Source organism: Cupressus sempervirens, chromosome 11 (assembly GCF_028749045.1).
Source record: "Cupressus sempervirens isolate cs-2001-9-10 chromosome 11, ASM2874904v1, whole genome shotgun sequence".
Taxonomy (NCBI): domain Eukaryota; kingdom Viridiplantae; phylum Streptophyta; class Pinopsida; order Cupressales; family Cupressaceae; genus Cupressus; species Cupressus sempervirens.
The window spans coordinates 656149057-656169476 of record NC_143128.1 but is presented as its reverse complement, the minus strand read 5'-3'; the positions used below and the strand labels follow the sequence as shown (position 1 = coordinate 656169476).

Sequence of the window (20420 nt, the reverse complement as noted above, 5' to 3'; positions counted from 1 at the left end):
TGAACAGCAAACTGTCCTACTTGCTACTACTATTCATTTTTCTCAATTTGTTCACCATGTGTTAAGAGTTTTAATTGATATAGTTTGTTTCATCAACTGTCCATAATTCTCTTGTTAGGGAATTGCTGCAGCTCTTTATGAAGATGGTGCAGTCACTGTCGTGTATGTTATTATAATGAACTGTGCCATGATGTTGGAAAGATCATCTAACACTTATGGTAGGTTCTGTTTTTATGTTAATAGTTCCTGTATCAGTGAAAATAAATAATTGCAATATTGATAATTTATAGCTTGATTCTGACAAAGGTAGGAATACACGCCCATAAGCCATGGACAATATTGATTGTTTATAGCTTAACATATGTATGCTTTTGCAATACAGATTACCTTGTTGATGAAGGTGCGGAATGTAATTCCACAGCTGATTTGCTTTTGGAGAGAAGTCAAGAACAGTACCTCATTGACTTGTTGTTTCCTTCTCTTATCTTGTTGCTTACTGTACTAAGGAAATTGCAGGTATAATGCTACCGTGTTTATAGTATAGTAGGAAAACATTTGTGTGCAGTATCATATGTGATTTTTGATAATGACTGACAAACATTATGACTTGCAATTTTTCTAGAAGCTTATTATATTTTATTAATCTATCTTACATTAATTGTGGTGCATAAATGAAAGTGCATGTAGTCAAGATTTTGCAAAGATGATAGTATTGAAACTTAGTATGGTCTGTCTCAGTTGCAATCTGTGTATCTTTTACATACAGGAGAGAAATATTGTACGTTGGAAAACCGTGAGGGTATATTGTGAGCATAAAGTCAAAGCTATCCATGACTAGAATGACTTTTTTGACTTAACATATGGTCTTTGATAATACTGTTGGCATTATACACATTTTCCACCTATGGAAAAAGGTCTCAAGTTATCAGTGAATTCTGATTCTTCTCTTGTTGATGATACTACATATAGGCAACTAGTAGGAAAGCTCATCTACTCTTTGCTACTAGGCCTGATATCAGCTTCGCAGTCAGCTATATCTCACCCTTTATGATAGCTCCCAATGCTGATCATTGGATGGCAGCAAAGCATGTTCTTTGTTATGTGAAGGGCACTTCAGATTATGGACTTCTCTACTCTCGAAGTTCTAATCCTAGACTCAGTGAGTTCACAGATTCAGATTGGGTAGGCTCTATTGATGAAAAATGTCAACTTTTGGATCTGTGTTTAGTTTGGGATCCGGTGTCGTCACATGGACCAGTAAGAAGCAAATGGACCAGTAAGAAGCAACAGGCAGTTTCTCTCTCCTCCACAAAGGCTAAATACAAAGGGATTGTTAAGGCAAGATGTGAAGCTATTTGGCTTCGTCGGATGCTTGGAGATATGCAGATGGCACTAGAAGGACTGACTACTTTGTTTGTTAATAATGGAGTTGTTATCAAGTTAGCATGCAATCCAGTCTTCTATGAACGAACGAAGCATGTGGATGTTCATTGTCACTACATACAACAATTGGTTGCAGCCAAGACAATAGACTTACAGTATGTTCCTACCACGGATTAGATTGTAGACATTCTCACCAAGCCTCTTGGTCCTGATGAGTTTGTCAAATTCAGAAGACAACTTGTGTTGTGGATAGATTAACCATTAAGGGAGGGTATTACAATAATAGATAAGCTTCTATTATTAGTTAATGATTATCTATTTGTAACCTATTGTAAATATTAGAATGTTTATAATATTAGTTAGTTTGGAGTTATCTGTTAGGTTTCTTTAGCTTTCTTTTAGCTAGAATTTACAATTGTTTCCTAAGGAAACATCGCGGAAATGAAATATTGCTATATAATTTTGTATATATTGACTTCTTGGTCTTTGTTAATATCAAGCAAGTATTTCACCAATTACATCGTAATAGGAAAATTGTATTTGTACACCTTTCATTTTTAAGGACATTGTGAAGTTTTTATTGTTAGGAAAGTAGGTTTACAGTTTGCGTAGTTAGATTAATCGTTATTGCAAGTTGCGATTCTTTTGGAAGAGACACCATACTCTGGTTGCTAGGTCTATATCTCTAAGCTTAATGTTATATAAAACATTGGAATTGCAAGCATAAGTTGGTGTCACAAAGGACAACTAAAGGAAATTGTGGGCATTTGGATTAACTTATGGAACTTGGAGAATATGGGGGGCATGAAGGGTATGTATAACATATGTGGAGATGTGGCCAATATGAAGGGTCATAGCCGATAGTTTGGTAACTATTTTATTGTGAAATTGCTTAGTGGTTTCTCTTGAGCTTCATTCCTAACAATAGAAGCTCATGTCATTGTAGAAACATACAAAAATTTGTAGGTTGCATGTTATTGTGGCATGATCTAGATTAGGTATGGCAATATATTGGTAAGGTTGGAACCATAAAATTGCCATTTGGTGGTTAATATGTATGGTTTGATCTCATCTCACAGGGTAAGACAACTGCACAGATTTGGCTACCATTGTGCAACATTTAGAATGACATAAATAGGCTGAATGGGAGCCACCAGAAGCCAAAGATGCAAAAACATTTTTAGAAAATCAAGTTCGTTTTGATTTTATGATTGGTATTATCTTTTATAATCTTGTCTGCTTCTTAATCTGTGCTTATATGATCAATGCTTATAATAATAAATGGTATACATATGGAGGGGTTGGTATGGTAAGCTTGTATTTTTCTATCTTTGTGATTTTTTAGTTCATGCTTGTAAAGGATCAATAATGTAGCAACCTTTTAAAATGTAAAGAAATAAAATGTGTTTGTCTTTTCTGGCTTTTAGATGATCTATTAGTACTTTTGATTCATTTGTTTATGGACATGCTGTCAGGAAGCTGCAGAACAGCATCATAATACAAAATTATTGAATGCATTGCTCCAGTTACATCGTGAGATCAGGTTAACATGCAATTTCCTTTTGCTATTTTCTGGAACAATTTATTTTCTGGAACAGTTTATAAGAAGTATATGTTTGCATGCTAATTGCTATCTGTTTTGTTGCAGTCCAAAATTAGCTGCTCGTACTGCTGTTCAACCATTTTGTTTTGCTAGGTCGACACTTGCACTGGGAGGTGTCTGTCACCTCCTTGTATCTTGTGTAGCGTGTTGGCCTATTTTTGGTTGGACACCTGGATTATTTCAACGTCTTTTGGAAAATGCTCCAGCTCCCGCTTCTTTGGCACTGGGTCCAAAAGAAGCATGCAGCATCCTTTACCTGTTGGTGAGTGTTTTAGTTTTTTGGCAAATTCTGAAATTTATATTATGACAATTAAAAAGTACAATTGGTAGTAAGAAGGAAAGTTGAAGGTAGCAAAAATCAAGAGGTGTTTTAACAGGTACTGATGCTAAAAGTGCTTTTCTTGAATACTTTCTTTGTTATTTATTTAATTATTTACTATTTGCAGAATATGATCTTTAAGCAGAAATGCTTAGTTTGTGTCTTATGTCAAGTTCATCTCTAGAATTTGTGCACCTTTTGAGCTGTTAATTTTGCAAAGAATGTTTTATCACTTTATGCCAAGTCCCAGGAAATGGAAGATACTGAATTTTGTTCTCTAAATCTGCTTCCTTAATTATTGGAAATCCTGTAGGAGAAGCATTGTGATACTGTCCTTGAAATTTATGTGTATTATGTATGGGAAGAATGCCACAAATTTTATTCCATTTTGAGTATTTGCAATCACTGACAAGCTGTTTTTATGTTAATGTGCTGTAAAGTCTTTTATTCATTCTGTAATTTCTATGTCCTAAGGGAGCGCTTTTCCCAGAAGAGGGTATTTGGCTCTGGAAGAATGGTACTTCGTCTCTCAATGCTCTGAAGACATTGGGTGTTGGAACCCTTCTAGGTATAAAGAGCATTGAGGATATTGATTGGTACTTACAACCTCAGCAGTTTGAGAAGATGCTCAGTAGACTGCTCCCACACCTCGACAAGATATCGCAGATAGTGTTGCATTTTTCTTGTGCGGTATGTATACATTTTCTCGATGCAATTTTTTCTCCTACTAGCCTTTTACTCTGAAGATGCAGCATATTATTTATGTGTATTGGAATACAAAAGGAACTATGTTCAAAGTTAATCAATTTGTGTGGACAGAGAAAAATATATAGAATATTGTATTAGTCTTTTTCTTTTTTACTTTATAAATTTGAAACTAATGTAATTGTCAGGTTTGTAGGGAATTTTCATATTCTGTAATTTGTGAATAAGGTATAATCTGGTATTCACACATGCACACATACAGATATACACTTGAATGAAATTATTACATTTATGATCGATCATAATTTCAATGCAAGTGAATGCTTACTTTTGGTCAATCAATGCTTGATATCTAAGGGGAAGACATATCTGAATATATGTTAATCGTTGAAATCATGCAATCAGGTGGCAATGATTAAATAAATGAAAGGGCAGTGATTGATGTATTGAAAGGTGCAATTACCCCTGTTGATAAGGCAGTGACTAAATTTATTAAGAGGCAGCAATTAAGTCGAGAAGAGATACATGATTTTTGAAGGACAGTGACTTTAGTAGGGATTGTGACTCTTTATCCTCTCTTGATGACTACATAGGGCAGACTGTCGATTGGATAAAAGGGGCATGGAACGAGATCACCACCAACCGGATGACATATATTATTATATAAGGGGAAATGCCCCTGCACAACTAGTAGAGGAGTGATCATGGCATGCATTGTCGCTGGAATATAAGACGGAATTGATAGAAGGGGACCAACCTTTAATAAGGATATAGAGTGTCGTTCCCTTCATATCTCTCTCTTTCGTTCCTTTGTGGGCCTTTTGAACAAAGGTAGCTAGTTCGGACCATGGTGAGCTCTTGGCAAAGGCAAAGCTAAGTATAAACCACTTTTCTTAGGGCCTTGGCAATACACTTAAGAGATGGCCTTCTCTCAATTGTGTTTGGTTGGGCCTTCCCATTATTATGATGATTAAGATGCAACTACATAATACAAATCTTGGGTTGGAGCATCATCTCTTCCAATTAAAGGTGTGGCCTGAGTTGCATGTTCAAATGTTAACTCCCAAGCTTTTGGTATGATTACAAACTCTTTTGTAGCTCTCTCTGAGAATCTCAAGCAGGGGAAACACTCCTCATTGTGCCATAATCTTTGTAATAAGAGTAGACATAGCTGTACTATTTTAAGAGCCACCTAGTTAGTTGTCGATCCTAGAGAACGCTTATGCCTTAGAATAGTAGGGAATAGGAGGAAACTACTAGAAGGGCATTGAGAGCAGTAGCCTTTAGGTGTTTGGGAAGGATTAGGGATGTATGGGCCTAAGGAGTGGCGTAGTGGTACTCGATGTGCATCTGCATAGCAGGGCACTCACTATATTCCTTCTAGATAGAGCTATAACACAAATGATTGTCATGGTTTACTATTCTTCATTGGGAAATCAATATTCTTGTTTGAAAGATTGGATAAAAGAGACTGCCTAGGAGAGGGAGAGCTATTTATGAGGACTTTACTAGGAAAGTGATTATGTCCCATAAGCTATATGATCCCTATTTCCAAGCTATGTGATTGGTTTCTTTTGGCATCCCTTTATCCCTTTTATGATGCAGTTGACCTTGTTCTCTATGTGATCGTTGCTAGTAGTTTGGATTTTGCCCAATCCTATATAGAAATAAGTAAGGGGAGACAATTTGACTCTATCTCAATATATCTCTCTTGTTGGTAGGTTGAATGGAGGCAAAGAATCATGATGTCATTGCCATATTAAAGCAACCACTTGCCTCTAGGACAACATTTATGGTGCATGTTGAAAAGCTGCCTTATCACTCGCTTTAAGACATTGGTTCTAGGCCATCGACCTCCTTCTGTCAAGGAAGAAATTGATGATTATGGAGCATGCTTTCATTGTCTAATAATTCGATGCATGCCCATGAAATAGTAGGGGAGTTCATTACGAATCGTACTAGCTAGAAGCATTGATGAGTATTACGTATGGTGGTTGAATTTGCATGCTTTAGGGGGATAGCAGGGGCACTCCAATAGTTTTGATGTAGGGGAGATAAATTCCTATTGAGATCCTCTAGCTAGTAGATCAGCAATAGGGGCATTCGCTCTACACTACAGATTCCTACCAAATTGATTAGTTGGTACACGTAGATTGGCTCTTTACTATTCCACCTTTGTCAAATCAATGCTAACAATAGACGAGAGGTTGTGTCATAATACCACCGATTTCTTCTTTTGGGGAATAGAGATCATATCTGTAGAACTTATTCTATGTTAGTCCTGCTATAAATGACTGGTGATTCGAGTGAAGAAAAGATTTTCTTATCCCGCCTCAATTTTTCTAATTTTAGAAAATGGTAAGAATTATAGAACCTTAGATGAGAATACCCAGAGCTCAATACTAGTAAAAGTTCACTTTACTTCTCATGTGTGAGGAGGTTACATGGAATATATTTGTCAACTTTGTTTCTCAACAATGGCTTCTACAATTATTTTGATTCTAAAAAATGATAAGAGTTCTAGAACCATAGGTAGGGGAATATCCATAGCTGAATACTAGGAAAAGCTCAGTTGACTTTTTAAGTATCTTCCTCAATACACAAGGACGAGATTTTTTGGTTTTAGGAACCACACATTTTTTATGGAATTCAATAGCCAGATAGGGACAAGTGGATTTTTACTATTTGATTTGATGACATATTTTTGAGCAATCATTGGAACAAGAGCATAACTTTAGTTTTAACAAACCATAAGAAGGTAAATTGAGAAGTCTTTATGTGAAAGAAGTTAATATAAAATGGTTAAGTAAAAATTCGCTCCATATGATGAAAAAACTAGTAATTTTGTTTGATTTTTTTTTTAAAGGAATGCAAGAGAAGATGAGAATTTGTGGGAAACTAATGTCCCAACACAAATGGAAGCATGATGCAATGCATGAAATAAAGGAATGTGGAGCCTCAATGGTCAAATAAATATAATTTTAAGGTTGCTTTTATCTTTTATGGTAAGAACAACTACACAAATCAAGCCTCTTGGATGACACTTAGGCAAGGCAAGACTAACAATGAACAATAGGGGAGACAAATTGATTCAAATTGCGTACAGTCTTGCACATACCACATAATGGTAAACAATCATCAAAGTGAACAGTATTTGTCACCTATAGAGATGCTAGGTATGCTTTTAGGTTTACATGTTAACATAATTTGTCTCTCATCTTTTGAAAAGATTCATATTGCTTTAAATTCTTGGGATGTGACGGCAAGGTGTCAGGGTTGAGAAATTTTTGCTCAAATGTTAGGGAGAATGCTTGGGCATAGCTATTTAAAATGATTCAAACAAACAAAATGAAGCCAAAATTTGAAAAATTAAAAATGAGGTGTTGCAGTTGCATTGGAAATCCTCCTATTAGGTTTTCAGCCGTTTCCCCTTAATAGGTCATTTAGATGAAAATATTTAAACATCAAATGGGGCAAGTTGTCATGTCATTCCTTCAAATGTCCTTTGGATGTTCAACACAGAGGGGATGTCACCTAAAAAATGTTAGTAAAGAAAGCCAAGTAATTAAGTGCACATGTGATGTTGTTGGTGGAAACAATTTACCTATTTCGCATATAAGTGGTCTTTGAGACTAAGTTAAACCTCCCTACTTTCTCTACATATGCTAAATCTTTATGGAGCTTCCTTAGGTTTCTATAGTTTAATCTTAGGAATTTGTTCGTTGGTTGACTATGAAGCCTCGCTCGAATTTCATCCAAATTTAGATGACATTGACATAGAGAAACTCAATTTACTATAAGATAACGAGGATGCACAAACTTATTCGAGATATGTGGTGAGATTTCTATTTCATGAAGAGCTTAAAAGGCCGTAAGTTAAATTCATCCCAATTCCAATAGCACCTTTCGAAAAATGCACAAATAGGTTTAAAATAAACAAATGCATTGTTAAAACTTACAACTACCACCAACCCGTGTCAAGTACTCTCTAAGATATTTGTAAGAGTTGATATAGAATGCTTCATACCATGCTAAATTTGACTATGGAGGTAGCTGCCCAAGATGTAGGAGCCTCAATAAAAGTACAAAAGAGATGAAATATGAGAGGATAAGTCTATTTTAACAAATGATGCAAATGCATGATATGTGCACATGATGACTCAATATGATTGATTAAGGTTACAATGAGAATTCCCCTGGTGTTATATAGACCAAAGTGGGACACAGGACAAAATACAATTATGACATTTATCTTGGGTTTATAACTTGAAAAATAAAGTGCTAATGCTTTCAGTAAAAGCAAATTATTGTGAACAGGACCTCATAGGTAAACTGGTTAGGTAATATACCATATTACACCGATAAGGATTAATATAATACTGCTGCTTGTCACACGTGTTTTTTTTTTTAATATCTTATTTACCATTAACAAAACAATCATTTGCCAAATATAGACATCATCTTTATGTCTCTCTGATCATCCCACCAATTGCCTTCACTCGAAATATAAATAAGCAAAAAATAAAATCCTAGGATAATATTTACCTATAAATTGCTTGTCTCGTTCTTGAGATAATTAATCTAGGCTAGAGAATCTAAAAAGTGTCTCTATGGCCTGGCTTTCAGTCAGTGCTTTGTTATACTGGATGATGAGCCTGTTTCTCTAATTGCCGAAATCTTTCAATTGCAATTTTGGTATTGAAATAACATCGTTATTGTCCCTATCAGTTAACAGGAGATTTTGAGATATGTGTCTCTAATATTTTGGCAAATTACCAATAAAAACTAAGACTAGAATAAATTCGGATTGCTGAATCTCTAATGTTATAAAATGTCCAGGATAGAATTGATAGAATAACTTGTATTCTTAGACAATTGGTGTTGTGATAATTTTCTGGGAACTGCCAGTGTATAACTTTGACCCATTTCATCTATTGTACAGGCTTTGGTAGTGTTGCAGGATATGCTTAGGGTGCTAGTAATTCGAATCTCATGTCAAAAGCCAGATTCTGCTGCTGTACTATTACAGCCATTACTTCGTTGGGCACAGGACCATATCAATAGTGGAGCTACAATTTCAGAAACAGACGTTTTCAAGGTGATTGGAAATTTTATGTTGGCAAAAATTTTGGTTTTCCTTCTTAAGTTTCCTTTTCTGGTATTGTATTTTATGGATTTCATCTGTGATATGATGTTTTCGAATGTTATTTGTGTCATCAGGCGGAGCGATTGCTTGAATTTTTAGCTGGTATACTGGAGCACCCTTCTACAAAGGTTCTTCATTGCTTCTATAAAAATTCTTGGTTTGTTTTTGGTATTTTGCAGCTACCATCTTTTGCTGATCAGGTTCACTTTTTATGTGCTTTACAGAAGATTTTGATGAGTGAAGGGCTAGTTGACATTCTTATAAGCGTACTGGACAAAGTAATTGAATCATCAATCGTAGGTGAGAAATTGTCAATGGAGAAGAACGAATGCTCCCTGTGGGTGCATTGGTGCATTCCTGTATTCAGGTCATTTTCATTCATTTGTGATCCAGATGTTTCTGTTTACCCAACTACAATGAATAGCAGGTGAGTCAGCATTGACTTGGTTGAGCTTAGATTTTTATGTATGTGCAATTTCAAGCTTTAATTTTCTGTTTCATTTTTCCTCTACTTTTGGATGCAGACGACTCTGTGATTGTCCATCTTTTGAGGGGCATTGTTCAATTATTTCACGCCTATTAAAATTCTGTACTGTGAGTATTAGTTCAATCAAGCACTGCAGTTATGTAATTTGTAGTTTTTTAAATTTTTTATTTTTGGGTTTTCCATTATGTTAACCTTTTTATGATAGTCTGTGGATTTAAAAATATATGTTGCTCTGGTGACTTATTGGTCCATCTTCTTTCTAATTCCGTTGCAACCAATGAATCTTTCTTAATTATTGTTGTATAATCAATTTTTATTAATCGATACACATGTTCTCAGGTTTCAAAAGTTGGAAAGGAATTACGAGCTTGCTGGGATGCATTAATGAGTTTGTCGAGTCACAACTTGGGAAGATCTGCTTTTGCATTTGTATCTATACAAATGCGATTGTCTACTTTAAGCAGAGACACGCCAAAGGAAAGTGAATATGCGTTTACTACTACAAGTTCTGAAGAACCCAATCATTTGGCAACTTGTCCTTTATTATCTTGCTGGCAAAAATTATTAGCAGCAATGGAGAATGATGATCATATTTCTCATGAAGCTATAGAAATTGTAAGATGCTTTGCTATAGGCATCTTACATTTATGTGCAGCCGGTAAAAGGTGTGTCTTTTTATTATCCGCTGACCATCTTTTAAGACTTCATTTCTTTGTCCCCATAGATTAAATTAATGCTCCTTGATTTATTCTTGACCTAATTATAGAAATTACCGTTTGAGGAAGATAGGTCACTAATGATTGTCAATCTAATGCAAACATGTAATGGTCACTAATGATGGGATAAATATCGAACCTGATTTTAATGTTTTGGAAGTTTCGTTTTTAGTTTAGTTGTAAATTTATTATTGATTAAATATATTGTTGTTTGCATATGCTGACTGCTTATTAACCATGATGCGGATGGATCAATATGCAGTTCACATGGCCTTGTGGCATCAAGGTCTCTTTTTGGGCTCGAATGTGAGGCAGCAGAAAGTCAGAATGAAGAGAAGTTGAAACATGTAGTTCACATGATTGATCTTCTTAACTTGAAAATAAGTGGGGCGGGTACAGATGCTTCCTTGTATACATTGACGAAATTAGAGCAGGTGCATTAAGATTGTCAATCTAGTAATATTATTAAAAAAAAATAGTTGCCATATGATTTTTTGTTTTGTTTTTTCTTTTACTACTAATCTATAATTTATTGGATGTTAGACTAGGGCAGCTGTAAGAGCAATGCATTGTTTGCTGGAGAAATCTACGAGTATAGTTCATGTACCGGAAATTGTTCCAGAAAAAGAGCTGCCATCTTCTGACCTTTCATTTTCATCTAGGGAGTTGCCACCCCATTCAGCTATCAAGTCAGAGGTTTTACTAAAATGCATCAGCAAAGGATTGGAAACATCTAACGAAGATCTTGAAGTATTACAAAAGGGTATACAAAAAACTGATGAATCATACTTCTTGGGGCATCTTGCAGATAAATATATGTGGGAATGTCCAGATTCCCCACCTGATCTACCTACAATTACAGTGCCATCATTAAAGAGAAAAGCAGCTTCAGTTGATGGCTCAAATAGGCGTCAACGTGGAGATGGTATAGGGCCAGTAGGTGGAGCAGAAGGACCTAATGCAGGCAGTTCATTTGGTCGCGCAGCAGGTACAAGTGTTTCCTCTTGTGGTCCCTCTAGAAGGGATACTTTTCGCCAACGCAAACCTAATACTAGCAGACCACCTTCTATGCATGTTGATGATTATGTGGCAAGAGAACGAAATAATGATGGTATGAGTAGCAGCTCCAATGTTGCAACTGTTTCACGTGCAGGCTCTACCGGTGGTAGGCCACCATCTATCCATGTTGATGAGTTTATGGCCAGACAAAGGGAACGCCACCAGCTAGTAGCTTCAAGTGGAGACTTGCAACAACCTGTGCATGCACCGCTACCCACAACAGAGAGTACTGTTGATAAAGTTAGTAAGTCTAGACAGATGAAGACTCACCTTGAAGACGACTTGCAGGAAATCAATATTGAGTTGGATGTTGTTTCTGAGTCAGATGACATGTTGCAGTTCCCTCAGTCTGATGACTTTTTACCATCTGCCCCAGGGGGTTTACCTGGGACTAATTCATCGGATTCACTTGCTGATGATGCAGAATTCAACACTGGCAGTGCACTACATTTTATCCAGAATAAAAAGGATACTTCATCTAATCCAGTGGAAGGTCTCAATCCTGCAAGTGGTAAATCAAGAGAGACTGTCCCACAGTCCGAGGGTGGGATTCAGAGACATGGAAGTCTTACCGGGGATAAAGAACAAATAAATCAGATTGTCAGCGGTCAAAGATCTGTTTCAGGAATTAAACAAACAGTAGCAGAGCAGGGATCTATGTCTTTCCCTGCACTTCATCATGGGTCCAGTCAATCACAGCCTGGTCCTGTCCCAACGTTGACTGTGTCCCAGGCCCACTTTGAACAGAAAACTCTTGCACATGCACCACCATTGCCACCTTTGCCACCACCTCCAGCAATTCTGTCTGGTTCAACTCCACAGAGGGTTGAAACCAGTAATTTGCATATGTCTTCTTACCTGCAATCCACAAGAGATGTTCAACCGCCACTTCCTTCAGGTTTACCTTTTCAGGCATTTGATTCTGCGGTGAGTGGTCCAGTCGCATCATTGCCGGAAAGAGATCAAAATTATATGGCTCCAAAAGATTACTATAAGGATGGTGTAGGCAGTAGCATGAATACAACCACTGCACCACCATTACCTCCAACTGGTTCTCATGCTCAATTGGAAGTACCCCTTCATCAACCTTCACATTTACAATTTCATCCTGAACAATTGCGACCAACTAGTTATGGCTCTATTGCCTTATCCACCACTCCACGACCTCTTTTTGGTTCTGTGTCTGGCATTAGCACTTCAACAACACTGTGGGTTGGTGTTCCATCTACAGCCAGAATCTCTGATGAGAATATTGCTTCCAGCAGACCTCCTCCACCTCTTCCTCCCATGCCTCCACCATTCTCTGCCCCTCCAGTTCTACAGTCATCGGTGCATGGTTCAACTGTCCCGCCAGTGTCTGGTATGTATATTCAGTCAATTCCAGCTGTGCCACTGCCTCCATCTGGTTCTTCAAGTGATAAGCTGTTCGGAAGCTTTTCTGCTTCTAGCATTGGACAAAGTTCTGTCAGCCAGTCTCATCCCTTACCGCCTACTTTTGTACCTCCTTTGCCACCTGGTAGGCCTATGTCATTGTCCGGAAATCTATCCAGTAGTGTTTTGGCTCAACAAGGACAAAACCAGCAAACTCAAACACATCATGGTCAACAGCATGTGACAAATCAGCTACCACAACCACCTTTACAGCCACGTCAGCCTCCTCAACCTCCTCAACCACCCCGTCCTCCCCCACCTCAGCCTCCTCAGCAGCCACGGCCTCCTCTTCAGCCTCACCAACCATTGGAACAGAGGCCACAAACACATATACAAGGATCCATACATCCACCACATCTACAATATCAACCTCAACCACCATCACCTCAGCAAAATCAGCCCCAACACTCTCTGCATCAGCATCCACCTTTGCACCAGCAACAAGCTCAGCAGCCCTATTATTCTCAACAGCCGCAGGAATACCATCAGCAGCAACATCATGATCAAGGAGAGCATCATCTCCCTCAATATCATCATCAGCAAACTGAGCATGCTCAACATCCAAACCTGCAGCAACAAGAATCGAGTATGAGGCTGCAGCAGTATTTCAGTTCGCCTGAATCTATACAGGTATGTATCTTTAGGATTATTATGGTTTCGTACTTGGGTGGAGATGTTCCAACCGTATTTAGGTTTATTATATTTAGGAATTGATATCCTTCTCTGCTTTGGTTAGGCTTTACTGAGTGATCAAGAGAAACTTCGCCAACTTTTGGAACAGCACCCAAAGTTGATGCAGATGTTGCAGGTATGACTTTGAGTTTGAGTTTTTAAACTGCCTATGTGCCTAGTAGAAAGTGTACCAAATGACCTTGGTTACTGTGCCAGTCCTATGTTTTGTTTGAATGAAAATAGCGTTATATTCCATTTTTTAGCATGCTTTAGAAGTAGCTTTGTGCATTGTAAAGTCTGAAAATACTGCAGATGTAGCTGACAATATTGTTTGTGCTTTCTCAGGAAAGACTATAACAGTGGTCATTATGTACTTGGAGTGAAACAGTATTGAGGAGGATAAATGATTTTTTTATCAACAGAATCATACAATGTCCAGAATGAGATTTGGACTGATGGTTACTTCTCTGCTACAAAAATTACAACTTTTAGTTTCTATCAGTTGGTGCTTATTTTTCATATCTTAGCTTTTAGCTGATTGTTGCTCGAGTAAGTGCTATGCTAGACTTCAATTTGGAATCTTTTGGAGTCAAGTTTACAGGGAAAGCGATATTCAACCTGCCATTCATTTTCAATTTCTTTCAGAAATGTAAATAACTTCATACTGGAATCGTGAAATTGAAATGTTTTTTCCATTTTCCAGATGATTATGTTGATTTGTACTTTTGTAAAGTTTCACTTAAATGGTGTCGCCATGTTTTGTAAGTGGGTTGGATCAGATGTGTTTGTTCAGGTGATATTGAATATAAATAATGCAATTTGGCTATTGGAGATGCAATATATAATGCTAAATTTGTTTCATCAACCATCTCAGTTTATTCCCATTTCATTTTGATTATGGATCTGTAATTGAATCATTATGCTGATACATAAAATTCTACTTTTGGCTGCTTGTGTTTCTAAAACATCTTCTAGTTATCACGTAATCTTCAAAGCATTTTAAGAATTTATTGAGTGCAAGAAGAGTTAAAAATATTGTGGTGCAACATGGGGTGGTTGGTTCTACAACATATCAGAAACGTACACCTTGTTGTTTTGGACCAAACCCTTCTGTTTGTACACCTGCACATCCATGCTACCCATTAGTGGCTATGATTAAAATAATATATGTTATTGTCTTCTGATTTACACTGTTTTAATTCTAACACATTGTGCTTTGCACTAAATCAAATGTAAGATCATTGAAATGGGATTTCCCACACTATAGCCCTATTCTGGGTTAGACACATGACTTAGATCAATGCTTTGTTGCTTCCTCTGAATACATTAATCAAGTACTTAAAAAATAACAATGTAAGTATAATTTGAGTTTTTCATTTTGGTTTTGTATGTGTCAGGGTTCATCCTCTCAACTTGTTGGTGTGAACTGAAAGATCACTTTCTTTAAGTGTAGCATAAAGATAATATTGAATTCCTATGTCAACAGTATGTTTTCTCATGACTCCGAGACACTGGAGTTGAGTAATGTCCTCGATGATGGTGATGATAGAGAGGGCAAGCCTCATCCTGGACCTCATGGATGATGCTAACCTTGCAATAACAACAACAACATGACATGATTGTTAATGAGACATCTGGATGATTTACTTCTGCAAGTTTGAAAAACATGATTATGGACATATGGTTGTGATTCACTCCAGAGCAAAACACTTTTCTTATGAGAATATTTCTTCATACCTGTGAAAAGCGTTCAAGAAGATCATCTTTTAGCCTTTTATTATTTAGAGGAGAGATGGAACCATTAAATCATGTAAAATTACCATCAGTGCAGTAAGGAGACTAGTAGACTCTTTTCCTCAGTTCTGATCTCATAGCTAGCAAATTATTTGAGGATTTAAGGAAGTTCATGCTGTAATGGGAATCTGTTGTAATGGGAATCTGCCTCTACATATGGAGGAATTCAGAAGGCTCTTGTGCACTTGTAGTACCTCTATACTTGAGGAAAAAATATTGACAGATGAGATGCCTGCACAATTGGGAAACTACAGTCAGCTGAGATCTTCTTTCTCAAATATAATACTGGCAAGCACTGGAGCAGATATTAGTAGGCTTCAGGGAACTCAATTATTGCAGAATGTGTTCGGTATTCAGTAGAATATAGATACTTCTTTGGATTTATTGGAACCTTATTTTGAATATTCTCTTCCTTTAGAGCACAGCATAATCTTCCTTGCTGGCCTGCATCAGAAATAAAGGATCTTAAAGTGAGAGTTATTGGTGGATATCTTGATTCATACTTTGGAACATTGTCCTTCGTGACGAGGCTATATGTGGTAGGATAGCTAAACAATTGAAAGGGCAACAAACAATGAGGCAGAAATGGAAGCATTAATAGAAGGGTTGCCATTGTGCAAAGATCTAGGAATAGAAAATTTTGTAATTGAAGGAGTTTCTCAAATCATAATAAATGCAATCAAAACAAGAATGCTGAATTGGAATTTAAATTCAATGCTGGGGAGAGCTCCAAATTTATTAGTGTTTTAAAGATTAAATCATTGATCATATTTATAGGGAAGGTAATAGCGAGGCAAGTAGGTTGGAAAATGAAGGGGCAAATAGAAACAGTTGTTGAGGTAGCAGATGGTTCGAGAGACAACAAACATTTAGCAGTAATCAACAAGAGTTCAACCAAACTGGGGCATAACAGCTTAAATTAGAGGCTGATAGAAAATAATGAAGATAACAAAGCATTGTCTGAAAAAGATGTTAAAGCAAATAGATAACAAGTAAACATAAGGACAGGAGGAATGTCCATATAGAGGAAAACAAAAATAAAACTAATGCCTTGAAACCCTCAAAGAGCACCTAAAAGATCATCTAGCGAGACAAGTAGGAATTCTTTGTAGATCAAGGTTTGATTGATGTCATGCTGAGAAGAAGAATGCAGCCAGTAGTAGCACATAGGGTTACAGTTCTTTTATAGAAAGAACATAGTATTATAGATATAACTCAAGAATGATTTTGTAAAATGCATGCCTATATTTGTAATGTATTTGGGGCATTTTGTGACTTTTGTAAATACCGAGTATCGAGAGGTTTTTGAAATCTGTCATTCATAGGATAGTAGAAGATTGATATGTGGAATAGTATGGAATGATAATTTTAGTGGCACTTTTTAGGCCCAATATTATAAACAAGATTACGCAGACATCAAGATAAAGGACATTTTTTATTAAGAAAGCTCCCTAAATGGAAATTGGAGAGACTGAAAACTGGGCAGAATGCAAGAGGCAGGTGTGTACCTTACTTCTTTTTAATAATGTGTGTCTTCTTCAATCTTGACCTATTTTGTCATTAAATTGATGTAAGAAATCAGGTATGTAAAAAATTCGGATTGAAATTCTTGTAAGGAGCATCGTCCAGTGTCTGTTTTTCCCAGGGAAGTATACTGATATAGTAGTTAGCCTAAAAGACTGCTTATTTTAATATTATGTTCAATAAGAGGAAAACGGGTAATAGATTTTTGAAGAAAGTTTCTAGTTAAGGCAGACTTAAAGCCAGATATAAGAGAAAGAGAATATATATAAGCATATTATACTGAACTAAATTAGAATCCAAAGGCTTGCCTTTTTATAATATTATAGCTTCTCCTTAGTAAGCCTCTTTCCATAAGGTTGTTTGCATTTATCTGGTTATTGGTGGACTTTAGATTTAGAGGGCAATATAATGCTGAATATGGATCTCTTAATATGGTATTTCCATCTCTAATTAAGAAGATAACATCTGTAATGGATACAGATAATGATTATTCTTGGGAGTTTCATAAATTAAGAGGCAAATAACTAAGATTTGGGCCTTATCATTAACCTCACATGAATATATTATGTAATTTTGAAGTTGATAAGCCATCTATAATGTATGAACTGCGATTTGGGGAAGGGAAAGCTAAAACTGCAGGGAATAACTGTTGAGAGTAACGAGGTGTGCTACTAATTAGAGGATCAGAACCTATAGCAGTACACAATATATGTATTTTTGGATGCTCGTATCTATTAGTCTGAGGCAGATAAAATGTTTTTCTTCAAGGGACAGGTTGTAACAACTAGGTAATTGGCATCACAATCAGACTAATCTATTCTTTATGAGAAATTTTCAGTTGTAGCAAGAATTCACAAAAAGCAAGCAGAATGGTCGTACCAAGTAACTCCAAAACCACTCATTCTTTTTTGGCTACAGCCCATTACCACTCAAAAAAAAGGCATATAAGAAATAACTTAGCTAATGTAATTAGCATTTTTTCTTTGGTATTCCTTTGTTGGTCCACCAAAACCATCCCTTCATTTGTTGGCACTGAACTGCAAGTTGCACCCATTTGTATTTGAGAATTTAGCGAATCCATCAAATATCCTCCCATCCATTAAAGAGAAGTTTTAAAATGTATTCAACACAGAAGTAGTATTAGTTAAATTACCAATTTTGCAAGTTGTTTTTGTCCCTTGACGCCTGGCCACTCGAGGTTGCAGCCTGACAGGAAACACATAAAGGAACATGATCATGAAATACAGTTTTCACCAAAAACTAGACGGAAAAAATATCATACTCCACAGAGAGTAAAATCAACTTTTCAAACACACATTTCAATCAAATGAAGCAACATGGCATGAAGATAACCTACGAATTGTGACATCCGGCTTCATTTTTGTCTCTTCCTTAGCGCCTGACCACTCGAGGCTGCACCCTGACATGATACGAGTAAAAGAATGTGATCATGCAATACAGTGTCCACCAAAGACTATATGGCAAAAATATCATACTCCACTAGGAGTAAAATCAACTTTCCCAACACACATTTCAATCAAATGTAGCAACATGGTATATCGAAAACAAACAAATACTGACATCCTTATCATAATTACTCAATATAGAGAACTCTGGAGAATATATTGGTCAACTTACAACATTGGAAAGTTGGTTTTTTATGAAACATAGACCTCAGCATGGCCTACAAAGTATCTTTCGTTATTTGGAACTTGACATCTGTCTCTCCAGAAGCTGTGTTATTGAAAAAATACATAATATAGTTATGAAATGCTATTTCAAAACTAACAATTATACCAAAATTATTCTGTTGAACTTGTTGATTCTGAGCAATATCTTTCTAATCAAAGTGAGTTATTGCTTGAGTAGCAAGTGACATAGAATATTTACACATAAGCAGTCTCTGTTTAACCCCAACATGTACCTATCTCTACACAAATTTGCAACATCTATGCAAAAATCATGATGTACAAGCGATTATTATATATTATTACACTAACACGATGACATTTAAAACCAAACAGTAGATTAATAACATATCAAATATGCACGCAAGTGGATTGAAACTAATAATATTTAACAAGGTGAAGTTGTGATCACCTCATATCTTTTATTGAAATTAATTTCAATGGTGCTTCCAAAGGTAACCCAACATTAGCAACACAAAGACGTGTTCCTCAAGACCATAAAATATAATGAATGTTTTGTAGGAGCAACAACCCACTTTATCCCAAAAGGCACCAATAAAAAGGCAGAGAAAATCAAATTGTTTGGTGATTTCAACTTTCCTCTGTTCAATGCCACTCTAAGGTGGTCGAATGGGTGACATGTAGCTAATAATAAATGTCATCAATAAGGACATGACCTCTACCAGGAAACTAAAGAGCATTCTAGAGAAGCTAGAAACCTTTTTCTATTTAACTTGTTGGAAGAACAAGAAGAAAATGCGGATGAGCAAATAAAGCCTCTGATCCTTACAATAAGCCTTTCCTATGAGTGGTTTCCATTAAAACTTCTATTCCTTAATGACCTTGGATGTTTTTGGAATGGCAATTACCTCTCAAATCGTACAATGTCTCACACTCATCGTCATTGATTATAGTAGCACAAATTATTGTATGGAATGGCTATTACCTGAATTAAATAATTAAGAAATGGAAGCAATGCTTGCTAAAGCCTTGATATGATTATTTGTCAATGGCTTTTACTAATTTTATATGCACTTACCATGTATCACTGTTCTCATGCATGCTCTCTAACTTCTGTCTGTATCTTGTTGGAAAGACCAATCAACCAAGCTCAAAACTTTCCTGTTCACTTACCTTGTATCACTGTTCTCATGCATACTGTCTACCTTCTATCTGTATCTTGTTGGAAAGACCAATCAACCAAGCTCAAAACTTTCCTGTTCACTTACCTTGTATCACTGTTCTCATGCATACTGTCTACCTTCTATCTGTATCTTGTTGGAAAGACCAATCAACCAAGCTCAAAACTTACTTGTTGGACAACTAATTACTTTCAAAACACATCCTAACAAGGATTGCATTAGACTGCAGACAAACAATTATCTTTTGGGCTGAGTACTTCAGTAGGATTCCTATGATAATTTTAAGAAAGAACAATGTATAGGGAAGATTTGTGCTAGGATCCTCATTGAAGAGGGCTTTCTCTTCAAAGTAGCTCTTGAAAAAGTTGACAATATAGTTCATTTTAGCATTCTCTCTATTACAAAGGAAACTCTTAATCATGTATTCTTAAGATGTCTCTATATCACGAACTATCTATCATGGTTCTGTACAAAAATCAACTATATATTCAGTGCTCCTCTTAGGGCATCTTTCTTCTCATGAGGGCATGAATGATTAACGATTAAAACATTAATAACACAGTTTGAGAAGCTGATATTAATTTCTTTTGGAGCTCATGGTGGAAAGCTTTTTTGCATCAAGACTTTTTTGTAAGGTAAAATGCGTTAATCTTTTTCAAACAAAATTTGGCTTTTCCACAAAAAAAGGGTGAGATCTATGTTGCTTTCCCTGCTAGATTGATGTAATAGTGACATTACTTATTCCATGACA

At 36.3% G+C, this 20420-nt stretch overlaps 1 protein-coding gene across 3 annotated transcripts in view; it reads left to right on the top strand.

Annotated features, from left to right (window-relative positions):
* Nucleotides 1-14382, top strand: part of LOC149531485 (protein virilizer homolog) — a 131402-nt gene extending 117020 nt beyond the window's left edge. For all 3 annotated transcript variants that reach the window (XM_089811442.1, XM_089811441.1, XM_089811443.1), the window contains 14 exons: nucleotides 119-218; nucleotides 383-516; nucleotides 2859-2926; nucleotides 3032-3248; nucleotides 3780-3995; nucleotides 8953-9108; nucleotides 9231-9284; nucleotides 9381-9583; nucleotides 9681-9750; nucleotides 9983-10308; nucleotides 10622-10793; nucleotides 10903-13479; nucleotides 13586-13657; nucleotides 13867-14382. In XM_089811442.1, the coding sequence (XP_089667568.1) occupies nucleotides 119-218; nucleotides 383-516; nucleotides 2859-2926; nucleotides 3032-3248; nucleotides 3780-3995; nucleotides 8953-9108; nucleotides 9231-9284; nucleotides 9381-9583; nucleotides 9681-9750; nucleotides 9983-10308; nucleotides 10622-10793; nucleotides 10903-13479; nucleotides 13586-13657; nucleotides 13867-13878 (4377 nt within the window). In that variant the 3' untranslated portion in view covers nucleotides 13879-14382. The remainder of the gene's footprint in view (nucleotides 1-118; nucleotides 219-382; nucleotides 517-2858; nucleotides 2927-3031; nucleotides 3249-3779; nucleotides 3996-8952; nucleotides 9109-9230; nucleotides 9285-9380; nucleotides 9584-9680; nucleotides 9751-9982; nucleotides 10309-10621; nucleotides 10794-10902; nucleotides 13480-13585; nucleotides 13658-13866) is intronic.
* Nucleotides 14383-20420: the final 6038 nt, after the last annotated feature.